Raw genomic sequence first — 13428 nt, 5'->3', positions numbered from 1 at the left:
GAATGAAAATTTATTTATGCAATAATTAGTTTTACTGGATGCTGGTTGTTGCATAATTTGATATGTTTCATAAAAACTTATTCTATGTGACACATGACTCTTGAATTTCAATGGAAAAAAATAAAAAGGATTATTATTAAAATTATAAAAATAACTGACTTTTTTATTTTATTTTGACTCACTCTTGGCATGTGGTCAACAGGAGAAAAGTTATTGCTCTTTAAGTTCTTTACCCGTAAGAAGGACTAAAAATACACATTTTTTACCATTTAAATATCTTGAAAAATAAATTAATAAGTCTTGTCATTTTTTAATATCTTGTGTAGTACTAAATTGAGCAGCTTTTCGCTATATTCTTATTAACAAAAAAAAAAAAAAAAAAAAAAAATACTTGCAATGTACTTTGGCAGACAAACTAAATAATTAATCAGGTTACAAAAAAAGATCTTGAACTGTGACTTATACGACTTCTACAGAAACATATGCGTTCCCGAGCCAAGAGAGTCAAAATAAAATGAAAAGTGTAAAAAAATTTTAATTAAAGTGATAAAATTATAAAACTTTTTAAATACAAATAATTTTCTGTCTTTTCACAATCACAGTTCTGACGGGAGTGCAGTTGAGAATAGTCTTTATTATCATTCGAACAACAACAGCGAGCCCATAATGGGGTGCTCCACCTTGGTGCGGGGGTGAAAATTGAGCTCCATTACTCTGCGACGTTTGAACGGTGGCTGATGACAGGCAGAAAAAAATTCCATCGGCCTATTCATTCTCTGCACCACTACATTTTCACTTTCCTTTTGACGTCAATTTGTCCTCTTCTCGTTGCTTTTTGTCCCGACGGGGGCGGGCGGGCGGTGCAAAAAAGCTCTCTGCAATCCGGGTGTGTAATTCACCCCAGCAGCAGACTGTGAGTGAGTGAATTTCGTTCGCGGCCGGGGACACAATGAAGCGCCGCCGCTCAATCAGACCAGCCGAGCAAGACGCGTACGGCTTGCTGACAATAAAGAATTAAGACACGGCAAACTTTAATTGAACGACGACGGAATTCAGAGCAGCTCTCGCACTTCTAATCTGAGAGAATCAATTAATCACGTCGGTGAGAGCTGACACTAAAGTCACTTTTCTTTCCCGCCAAACCAAACTCTCTTCTTGGTTTTGGTGTTTTCTTGAATTGAGTAAATTGTTCATTTGAAAATCTTTTGGTAAATAATTAATAGTGGGAAAATTGTAGTTTTAAATTTCAAATTTATAAGAACAGGGCTGGAGGGCAAAGTTTTGTTAGGAGAAAAATAAAATGAAAATTAACTAATATGTCAGGGCAATATAAAAATATACATTTCCTCAGATCCTTAAAAATATAAAGGCAGAGAGAATGGTTAGACTAGAGCCCAATTTTTCTGTAAATTTTATTGTGATTGTCGGAATTTCTCATCACCAACAATCAAAGCAAAATAGCGACTAAATGGGCCATATATGATGCTTTGATGATCTGAATCAGCAATGATATTTTTTTCTGGGCTGCAAATAAGTTCTTCTTTGTGCTGCATCAATCTGTCCGACGGAGTTTTGCAACCCCGTCGAGGGTAAATGCATTTGCCCTTGCAAAAGTCGGCTAATAAGCTGGCTTCGCTCTCGAGGGGGATACCTGCGCTTCAAATTGCAATTGTTCGCCGCTCAAAGTGAGTAATTGGCCGGCGAATTAGCAACAGCAACAAACTTGCGTGCAGATTTACTCGTTATTGCTTTCCTCCTTTTGCAGCGCTGGGCTCTGCATTATTCATGAGTAACGCTGCCGACCACGTGGCGCGATTCAATTTAAAGTTTGTAATTAGGTTTATTTGCAAGCACACGACCGCCCCTCACAAAACTTGTTCTCCAGCCTTTCCATTTATGCTCTGAATTAATTAGCAGAATTATGAAACACAAGCAAATTTGAAAATTTTCGTCCCTGTAAAAATAAATAAACGTAAAACTACTTGAAACTATAAATCTGACCTTTGCTTGTACTGCATAATAAATTTATTTGCATTCCTGAATAGTATAACAAATAATAAAACAGGAATAAATATTGACGGTAAAATCTCTTTTATTGTAGCAATTATCCATAATAACAGAGCCGAGTTTTGATTGCTCCGAATCTCCACAAGTGTAATTAAACGTGACATTAGTTGCAGAGAGGAAAGTCCGTTTAACATGTCATGCACATCTCATTTTACAGCATTTTTATGACAATATTTCATATACATACGTGTTCAATAGAGAAATCTCTTTTTTTTTGTCAACAGCGCCATAATGGAACTACAGAATCAACAGCTATTAATAAAAAACACCAAATACTCTCTGGCGCGGTCCAAAGTTTGCGCCAACATTTTGCATAATCTCTCTCTCGCGCGCGCTAAATCCACCCTCTCTCTCTCACACACCATTTAACATAAATAATGTCTAAGCGCGATTTTAAAGCCTCGGTAACCCATTGCACGATTCTCATGTGTGTGAATTGTTTTATTATTTTCGTTTACAAACAACAATCAAGAGCTTATGACACAGTGCAACAATAATCAGCGATCACATCCATCAACACAACAGTAATAAATTCCTCTGATTTATGAACAGTTTAAATATTTACACAAATTGCATAAAACTTCGATTGAAAATTCGATTTCCAATTGGTAAGGGATCAGGATCAAATGCGAGAGGATTTCAATTTTAAAGTTAAAAAAGACTGAAACCTTATTTTTTTTGTAAATTGTACTTTTGAGCATTATGCGGAAACTTATTTCAGCACGTTTTTTATTGTTAAAGAAGATTTCCTAACCTATTCTTAAATTTAAGGAGATCTATATTTTATTTATCTGCGAATTTATCTCTCTCGATTAAATTACATCCCCCACCTGTGGGGAATCCACTTGATTCTTTAGAATGTTACATATTTATATAACTTTGCGGTATAAAAATTTTGCTCAAGGTTGAATGCGATGAAAATACAAAGTACACCATTTTGTACTGAAAATACATGCATGTTATTTTGTTATTGAGACAATGAGCTGCTAAGATGCGTAGACAATTTAATAAAACTACTTTGAAATGAGAAACTACAAATTCGCCAGGGTTTTAAGAAAATTTCAAACTAATGAATAATGAGGGTTTACTTTGTGTTGCTTGTGTATTATTTATAGACTTGCAAATTTTAGTAGGTTTTTCCAGTTTTTTCCACAAAAATAAGAAATGTCATTATTTTTGTATTGTTTAAAACTCTTGATTTCAGAGACGAATATGTTTGGCAACAAAAGGAAGCATTTGTTGTAAAATTTACACTAATTTTTTTAGCACCTGATTTTATTTGATGACCAATTTAGTCATTTAGATACAATTTTATTGAGATTTGAATTTCTTTAAATAACATTCTTTCGAATAAAATGAGATTGAATAAATTCAACATAAACATTTGCAGATATTTTTGAAAAAATGAACAATATTAATAATGCAAATAATAATAAACTCATTTTTATGCATTAAAAAGCAGTTTATGCTTCAACATAATATTTAATTTGTTAATTTTTTGACCGCAGAAAAAAATAGCTAATCTATTAAAATTCGCAAGTTTAATGATGATTGTTTTGGCACCGAAGAGAATTTCGCAGAATACCTTAATGTATGGAAATAGTTTTAAAATAGAGATTTATTTTGAGGTCAATCTCAAGGACCGACGACTGCTTATAATGTAGATTAGTTTTAAAAATTATTATTTATTCAAAAAGTGAGATTTTAAGCTGGGAAGAGATTGATGCGTTTACACTTGAGCGAATTTGAGAAGTAACAAGAAGCGTTAAATTTGCAATTTATTGAGAGGTAATTAATTCCTCCGTAATTATTTGCTCCATATTTTGTGTCTTTTAAATTTGTGAGATTTTTTTATATATTACCTATTGTATTATCAAAAAAGCTTATTAACTTAAATGTGCTTAAATGCATCACATTTACTTAAATTAGAAAAAAATGGAATTCTTACATTCACAACCATATGACAAGATCTTTGAAAATTTGGCGACTCTATAGTATATCACTGAAAGTTATTAAATGCAAATTTTCGGCGAGTAAAAACTTTACTAAAAATGCAAATTGAAATCTAGGTAATGAAGTAGTATTAACTAGTGGAATGAAAAAATTGTGACTTTAAAATTTTAAAAATAGTTGCAAATGTAGAGAGTTGGATTATTAATTATTTTTTCTATTCTATGAGTCTGGGTCACCAAAGCAAGATAAAAAAATCAACGTTTTATATGCATTATAAATTTTAAGCTACGTGGAAGATTTTAATAATTAATTTACTGGTGGGCACCCAAGATTTCAAAAATTATAAAATATTAAACAACCCATTTCAATTATTTACCTTTTAAACTAATCACAAATTTTGTCATCAAATTATTCAAAAATAGCTTTGATTTAGTAAAAATTGTATGAAATTTGATAGTCAGAACCAAAGTTATGTCAAAAGATAAAAAGTGAACTCAATAATTTTGGGAGAATTTCGGTGAACCATCTTCTTCAAATAACCAAGCTCATTATTTAATCAATGAAAATCAAATAACTGTTGAAAAAATTTCTTTCAAAATAAAAAAGTTTAGTGTGTGACTTCGTATTTACGCAGGATATGCTTCAGGTAGAGGTTACAAGTATTCAATCTAGGACGACGGATTGTCTTTTTGTAGCAGTCGAGGCGCATGTATTAGTAGTAGTACTCGACAAACACGGTCCAGTACATGATGTTGAGCACGCTAAATGAGAGCGGGAAGAAGACGCGCGAGAAGCGGTCGATGAAGAGGGCCCTGTCGCGCCTCCGCTGGTGGCGCGCCTGCTGCCGGCACAGCCGCTCGCTGATCGGGGGCGGCAGCGCCCCGTGGTACCCTGGCTGCCCCGGCGGCGGCGGCGGGGGTGGTCCCATCAACTCGGTCGTCTCCGAGCCGCCACCGTTGCTCTTGGCCTGGTTGTTGCACGACGAGCCGAGTGGGCCGTCATTGGAGCCACCCGCGCCGCTCGACATTCCCTGTCCAGATTGGCTCTGCTAAAAATTTCAAATTTTAGTTCAATTTCGGTGCAATAAGTTTAACTTACGATAACCATACACATTAAATAAATAATAAATTAAATTTGTTAATAATTTTATTACACGAAAAAAATTAAATTCAAGTTAATTTTTTATTCCATTTAACAAATTTTTACAAACAACGTCAAAATTATGATCCAAAAATTCATAACCGGGCGATTCGCCCTCCATCAGAAGATTTTGAACCTCAAAAGACAATATTAAATTCCGATTTTTTATTAAAATAAGGGCTGACTTCCTTGAGCTTCAAATTCATCTGGCGGAAAAAGCAGTTGAACCTCCGATGAACACCTGGTTCAAAACTTATTGATCACAATTTATTCATTAGTAACAAAATTTTGTCTACATTTGGAATTTAAAGAAAAACAAAATTACCGGTTCAGTCCTTTTAAATCCCTATAAAAATAATAAAATTGTTATTAATTTCATTTAGAATTGCAATTCTAGTAACTTATTCTTGGTATTGTATTATTGTAACAATTTATTGTTAAAGCTCAGAGTACTACTTTTATTGAATAGATCAGCAATAACTTAATGGATTCGATTAGGAAATTGCACTCACCAGTTTCTTGACCATCTTCCTTATCATGACTGGGTTCTCTGCGTCGTCAATCAGATCGCCGAGTATGATGTTGACAAGGGCGTACTCCATCAGCGAGCAAAACACAAAGACTGTGCAGCTGGACATGAAGACGTCGATGGCCTGCAACATACCGATTCAAATAAATTTCAAGGGGTTTGGCGATCATTATGCATCCTCGGGCGCGTATGCAGCCAGCTCGTTACGCGCGTCAAGCCGGTTGCCTACGCGCGATAACGGCCCAGTTTGCAATCCAAATGCGGAATTAGCATTATCGTCTCTGCATAAAAGGGACATAAAAACGCAGTTAGAGCGCGTTATGAGGCGGCACTAAAAAGGAGAGATACAAGAACATCATTCTAAATCATTCCTGAAGGGCATAATAAATTCTTCCCTGTCTTATCCAAACTCAAAGGATCTGTCAGCAGGAAATCTGCTCAAATGGTCCGGGGTTAATTACTCTCCCTCGGTCCGTTTTGTTTGTGTTTACCCTCTCCTTATATTTTTTTTAATTAAGAAAGAGGTCCTGACGCTCAGGATTAGACAAGCTCTCTTGTTAATCCCCCTCTTGCAGCTTAAATTTTCATCAACGCGGATTTTAGCGAAACCGTCCTCGCAAAAGGGAAATTCGTTTTTATTGCGCTATGGAAAATTTCAACTTGATTAAGAGGAGGACGTTAAATTGATTTGTGGCCTCGCTCTGTTTTTAATTATTGGAAAAATATTGCACCCGCTGCGCGTGCCTAGAGATAAAAAGAGCTGCAGCAGTGCTGCGGATGAAAGCCCATCAAATTGCTGTTTGACGCAAAAATAACGTCGTTCCAGAAACTCATTTCTATAGACGTGCGATTTAACGCCTTTGAAATGGAATTATCGCCCGTCGCCCGACGTCCAATCACAGCTCTTTTGATCGAAATCTGTGCGACAAGCTTTTGAAATTGCATGAAAATTGAATGGAAAAATAATTTGCAAAGCAACTTGTAAAATGAACAATAATTTTTTGAAATAGAATAAAGGATCAATAATTTACTGAAAGCTCCCGACAACTCGTGACAAATTATAAATTCAATTTTGGAGTGTGACGTTTCTCACAAAATGTCAACTTTTTTATCAGGCTTCCTCTAGTGTAACTTACAATTTTTCTTTGAAAATTAAATGTGAACAAAATTTTGATTCAGTTATTAACCTTCAGGGATTCCAGTGCGATAGCAATTTTTTTTCTAACTTAAAAACTAAAAAAATTTATTTGTAGTAATCAAGAATAATTTCCCTGAGATTAAAATCATTTAGATGAAAAGAACAGATCATTCAATAAATCTCTGGTTCAGAGTTTACAATTTTTTTAATCCATTGACGTCGGATTTCAATTTTTCCAGTTTCCAGAGTTAAAAAAAAAAAAATGAGACAATGCACGTGGTCATTTCACAAACCTTAATATAAGAGACTGGAGGTAGCGACTTTTGCGAGTTGGCGTGTTGCGTGGAGAGGGTGAGCAGAGAGGTGACCCCGAGGGTGACCCTGGCGGGCACAGCCTCCGGTTTGAGCCAAAACGAAATCCACGACATGATGACGATGAGACAGGTGGGGACGTAGGTGTGGAAGAGGTAGTAGCCGAGGCGACGCTTCAGCGTGAAACTCACCTCCAGGCAGGTGAAGTTTCCTGCAACCAGAGAGACAAAGGGTCGAATCGAGGGGCAAAAAGCGGCGCTGACAATGGGGGATCGCGAGTGGCAGGCCAACAATAATGGCTTGTAATTGTCCTCGCGCCGACTATCATTTCGGCGGCATTGTTCCGCGCACTGCCAGCGAAACCAGACTGACAAATAATCATCATGCAAATGAGCTGCAAATGTCTCGAGAGCCGAACGACAAAAACAGACCCAACATGGAGAGAGGGAAGCCACCCTCGCTCTATTAGTAGCTCGCACAAGAACAGTTACATGGGTTCATTTTCATAATAATATCCGATATAATTTGAGCAAGCAAAAAACAGTAGCTTGTAATTTAATTGCATGATGCAACCAAGGAAATTATATGAGGGAAATATGATCTTTATGCATTATTTTCATCAATCGGTTTAACAAAGAATTTAAAATACTTAAACTTTAAATTTGTTCAATTGCAAAATTATTAAAAAAATTTATTTTCGTAAGAAAACCCACAATTTTGGGTGTTTCAATTAAATTTGGTTATTTTAATTGAGGGATTATATTTGTCAACTTTACGGTCTCAAATCTTTGTAAAATTTGGAACAACTTACGAACTAATTGAATAATATAAAATAGTTGGATTATTATTTTTCTCTAAATTTTGATTTTTTTTTTAAATATTAGAAATTTGTTACTCTGAAACGTACCAGTTGAATAAAGTTGTGTGCAATCGCCGGTCGCGTTGTTGACAATGTCCAGCTGAGGCAGCTCGATGCGGTCGTCTACCACAAGGGGCACAATCGGGTCCCAGATGAACACCAGGTCGTCTGTCGTGTGCGACACTGCGAGACAAAGAAACGAAATGAGCCGCCAAATCCCACCAGCCACAATAATTTTGTAGCCACCGCCGCATTCCCATTTGCATACTTTAATAAAAGCATCAAAACAAACAAACAAAGCAAGACTCTGTCAGTGTCACACAAAAGCGCGCAGAGCGCATAAAAGCGGAAAAAATTTCGCGTTGCATGATCCCTTTGGCTTTATGCGACTTGATTTGCGGTTCAGTACGAGCTGGAATTATATTCTAGTTTGTTTTCTCTTGGGTTAAAGGAAAATACGGAAAATAAACAATAAAAAAAGTAACAAAGAGTTTGAAATTTGAAAATAAAAATAGAAGAGATGCACAATTATATTTTAAATTACATAAGCTCTTAAATACTGAAAACTAAACATTTAAAAAGTAATTAATCAAATGGAAAATAATAACAGGTAGATTTCGTAGATTTTAATTTTAGCATATTAAAAAAAAATAATTTGAGTCTTAATGAACTTTTCATTTGGTAGAGTATGGGTCAATAAGAACAAACTTGTAAATTTAAAAACCGCCAAAACTTATAAGAATTTCAATCCTGAGATGTGAGTATTTGAATTTGAAATATTAGTATATTTTTCAAAGGTTTTGAGCGTAACTGAGCATGACTGTACGTTGGTGCTAAATTGAAAAGCGTGACAGGAACCTTTAATTCAGCTAGCGCGCGCCAATAAATTACACCCGAGTCTGTTTGTTGGTTTGTCAGGTGAGTGATGGTTTGATACACGCGCAGCCTTATTAGATTAGTGCAGTGTATGCTGCTCGCAACACCTCTCGGATTATTTATTGGCTGGTATGGAGTGTCATCCCGAGAGAGATGATAAATTATGCCTACGGATGTCGAGCAACAGTAAATGACTGCAGGCAGTTTTGTACCTTGTTTGCTTGGCAGCGGTGTGCGGACGAGGTGTTTATTTGCACGCAAAAGTTGGAAATTGAATTTCAGATTTAATGCTCTCTCGATTGTTTGTAAATCTCTCTCTCAATGCGGGCCAATGATTTGTATTATGCGGTTATTAACAAGTCTAATTGATTTTCAATTGCAAATGTTATTGTTTGCGTTGCGGATGCGCCAAAGAGATTACAACTGTGATGAATTTTCGACTGTCATGCGGTGAAAATTTCCAATTTGAATAATTGGCTAAAATGTCTGTAATTTGTATTTATGAGAAATTTTGGAATGCAGAGGAAAGCAGACAATTAAGTTATCATGTGGAATTGGATTATTTTGGTTGAATTTCTATTTGCAAATAAAAAGAAATATTTCGTTGAAATAAATCACTCCTCTCATATTATACATTGTTTTTAAAGACAGTTCAATTCTAGAAGGTTTCTTTTGGCAAAAAATATAATTTTTATATGCAATTATGATTCTCTTTGTGTAATATTAGACTCATTAGACTAAAAAAAAACACTTTATTAAATTAGAACAACATATTTTCACTTATCTGTCTTTTGCAACTTTTTCACATTTCTTTTCGACTGTTTTGATTATTTATTATTCCAAAATTCTCCGCTGCAGTTTTAAAAATCTATAAATTAAACAAACATTTATTACTCACTGGAATGTTATTAAAAATTTTGAAAAACGGTCACAATAAAGTTGTTTATTGTTGCACATTTCGGATTTATGTATAGCGTTGAGATACTGGCTATGCACACGTGTAATTTTCCGCTTTGAATTGTAACAAGTTAGTCCCCCTCGGTTTTGGGCTGCAAGACGAATTTAACGCGCAGAGGCAGAAAACGATTATGTTGCTCGCGGAGAGAACGGCTGCCCAACAAATCATGCAACATTAAGCATACGTTTCCCCTGCTACAGCGGCTGCAGCGAATTACCCCAGATTTATCTGGTCATAAATCTTGTGCAACGTTTGCGGGTAAAATAACGTGTCTCTTCGCGCACCTTATTCTTCGCCGAGTGTCGAATGCGCGCCCGAAGTGCAGAAGATGGATGATGAGCAATTTTCATTCTGCGTGGGTGGGTGAGAGAGACGTGTATATTAGCAAAGAGCCGAATTTGAGAGTGCGTTAAAAGTGGGGCGCGTGCGATGAGTCGCGCGCTCTTCAATGGCGAGCGCAGCATCAGGTGCTCGTATAACTCTTGCACCCCTTTGCTTTCCCACCAAACTCCCCTCAATTTTGGTGTTTGCTGCCTCAGCACGCGCAGCCAGAAATAAAACTGACGCGAGAATACGATCTAAAGAGCAAATTTTGCAAAAATTGGGCAGCTCAGTCGTTGCATCCTGAATAGAAATAAATTTAAATTAACGTATTAATAACTTGTCTACTAAAAAAACAAAATTTTTAACAGAAATAAAAAATTTGACTTTAAAGGCTTAACAGCTATAATTTTATTTTAAAAGTCCCATGTGTATAGTTGTTACAAGCAAAAGTGTTGTTTAGCGATTTATCAAAGATTGTAATGAAAGTAATTTTTTTACTAGTATAGTAAAAAAAAATAGTAGAAAAGAAGTATTAAAATTCTGCAAAAAAATTAATTTTCAAATTTCCAAGACATTTCCTCTGAAAAATTCAAAATAAGTTTTTTTTGTTTCACATATTATTATTATTTTTGTTTATTTGTACATATTGTAACAAATATGTATGTGAAGACTAAAAATATCCAAATTATAATTTAATAATTCATACAGAATGCGTCAATATTGACCGATTTGCATAATCTCTTGTTGTTTACCTCCATAGCCGTTGACATAAATTACTCTAGCCATTTTCAACCAATCTCTCTCTGCACGGCTATTATACTAGCTGAGCTCTGCTCTAATCTATTCGGGAGCCGGTCGTGGTCAGCATGTATTCGCCTTAATCCGCTTGTGAGTCCATAGATGCAATAATAATTCAAATTTTCCAGAGTGGATTTAAACTCGATAAATTTCTCCGGGCACTTTTAGCAGCGCGCGCTCACATAAAATATTATGTTATTAGCAATAAAATCGCTCGCTGAGGTAAAGTTTTGCGGCGAACCGAAGGCGCGCGCTGCACTAAAATTTAGCGTCGAATGAAACGTAATTTACAACCCTTGGCAGCTCTAATGGCGGTCTCAACTCGCGTCTATCTGATTCCTAGCTGCTTCCTGGATCACGGGAGATGATATACCCGACGTCGTTTTCCACCTTGGGACATAATGTGCGCCGGGAGATGTATCTTCCTTTCGCCCTCTCTCCCGTATTAAACAACCGCAAATTACCGCTGCAAGTCAGCCTGGAATTCAAGAGAGGGATGCTTGGGTACACCGGCAGGATGTAATGAGGCTGCAGCCGAGTCGGCGATTCCGCTCTAACTGCATTGTATTGGCGAAATGTGCACGCAAGCAAAATGAGCGGTAATTGATATCCACGTTTGCACACATCAACCGCAATTTCATTAAAGCCTCAATAATCTTCCAATAAGCATGAGAAGAAATACCTGTGGTAAATTTAAGGAAATGTTTCTTGTAAATTAAAATAATTTTATACAATTTTTTCAGGAAGGTGGTTAAAATTTAATCAACAAATTTTAATATAGGAAAGGTCTCAGGTAAAGTTGTTGATAAGTAAGAAGTTTAAAAAATCCTATTAGTGGGTGAAGTTTTAATTTTATTTGTGATCTAGAATTTAGAAGGCAAGGGGTAGTCGAATTACAAACATTTACTTTTATTTTTAAGATTTTTTTCTTGCTTGAAGTTTTTATAATGATATATTTACAACTAATTCAAAAAGTCCCCATCCCCAATAGAAAAAATTAAAGAACGTTGTGAAAATATGTCTGAAAATAGTCCAGAAAATTTAAATGCAGTTTTAAAATTGGCAAAAATCTACTAATTTGCAATTTATTTGAATGGAAATTGATTTCAGAGAAAGCCATTAAATTAATTTAAAATATAAAAATTTGTTTCCAGGACCTTTTAAAATTTTACAAACAAAAATTGTGTGATATTGAATCATTGAAATGAAATAAATATATTAAATTTTGTATCGCTCGGTAACGCTGAAATCAATAATAAAAATGGAAAAATATAGTATTACTTTAAAGTTTCTTGTTAAAATTAATAAAAAATTAAGTAGTGCGCGCTTGACTTAAATCAAAATCTTAATTTGTCGTAATATTCCAACGTTAATTACGTCAAGGGGCCAAATTTAGTGCTCCCCAGCACAAGCACATTATGTTTTATAGGCGAAGAAATATACATTCGGGGTTTCGCCTGAGAAATAAATTTTGCCCAGGCACACAATGCAATGGCTGCAAAACCTGACACGCGAATCCCCCTGCGGACTGCTGCAATTATCGGTTGTTCTGGTGGTGATGGCGTGCGCTGCCGGACAACTCCACTAACGCGAGCGCGGTGTTTGTTTCGGGCCATTAGGTGGACGCACGGATAACGACAACAATGGCAATTTGCGCACTATATAGGCTCGGATTCGGGCCATAAAAGTGCGTTTTAGGACTTTCGCAGGCAGGCGATCGGGCACAAGTTTTAACTGCCGATCTTTTCGATTGCCTCGGCGCGTGATGGCCACTTGTGATATACTTTTTATTGGCGGCGACAATGGCACGGAGCAGTGTATTTTTTCACTTTGATGGGGCGACTGATGACGGCACACAGCCTCCGTCATCCAAATGGAAAAAGAGAAGAAGAAAAAATAGAGCTGAAATCGATTTTCAAATATGCATTTCCACTCTCATCCTTTCTCTATTTTAGTAAAACGAGCTGCCGCATAGTGTATGGAATTAACTAAAGCTTCAGCTTTGGGATTTTGTGCCCGTGTAATATTTTGGACGAAATAATGCATTAGCAGAGGCTTGTCCGCCTAATGCACTCCCAAACCGCTGATGCTAAAACCGCACATTTCACCCTCGCACTTGAACTAAAGCAAGCTGCAGAAATTTATTACATATCAAGACAAATTGAGTTTTTTTTGCATAGTTCTTCTTGACTTCTTGAGGTTCCTTTTCAAAAATTTTAATATTTAATTTTTTTTCTTTTTAAAAAAATTGCAAAATTTCGTCTTGCTCAAAAAGTCTTACTTTGATTTAGCTTAAAACTTCTAAATTTTTAGAGAAATTAAGATCTAATTTTTATAAAATTCAAATTTGAATTGTTCTTTAATGATTTTTTAAAACAAATAATTTAGGTAATTTCTGTTTATTTAATCACCATATGAAGGTTTTTAAAATATGAGCTAAACTTTTAGTGATTTTAATGAAGTAGGTCATATTA

At 35.7% G+C, this 13428-nt stretch overlaps 1 protein-coding gene across 2 annotated transcripts in view; it reads right to left on the bottom strand.

The window, feature by feature from the left end:
- Nucleotides 1–2520: 2520 nt before the first annotated feature.
- LOC132192432 (glycine receptor subunit alpha-2-like) overlaps nucleotides 2521–13428 on the bottom strand; it is a 96790-nt gene continuing 85882 nt past the window's right edge. Inside the window, exons 7-10 of one of the 2 annotated variants that reach the window (XM_059612395.1) lie at nucleotides 8047–8181; nucleotides 7121–7350; nucleotides 5673–5813; nucleotides 2521–5068 (exon numbers count right to left, since the gene is read on the bottom strand). In XM_059612395.1, coding sequence (XP_059468378.1) covers nucleotides 4733–5068; nucleotides 5673–5813; nucleotides 7121–7350; nucleotides 8047–8181 — 842 coding nt within the window. In that variant the 3' untranslated portion in view covers nucleotides 2521–4732. The remainder of the gene's footprint in view (nucleotides 5069–5672; nucleotides 5814–7120; nucleotides 7351–8046; nucleotides 8182–13428) is intronic. The other variant, XM_059612396.1, reaches the window with a different exon arrangement.

This window comes from Neocloeon triangulifer, unplaced genomic scaffold (assembly GCF_031216515.1).
Source record: "Neocloeon triangulifer isolate White Clay Creek 2 clone unplaced genomic scaffold, ASM3121651v1 ptg000003l, whole genome shotgun sequence".
Lineage (NCBI taxonomy): Eukaryota > Metazoa > Arthropoda > Insecta > Ephemeroptera > Baetidae > Neocloeon > Neocloeon triangulifer.
Note: the sequence above shows the minus strand (reverse complement) of the source record. Positions and strands in the feature narration are given on the sequence as shown.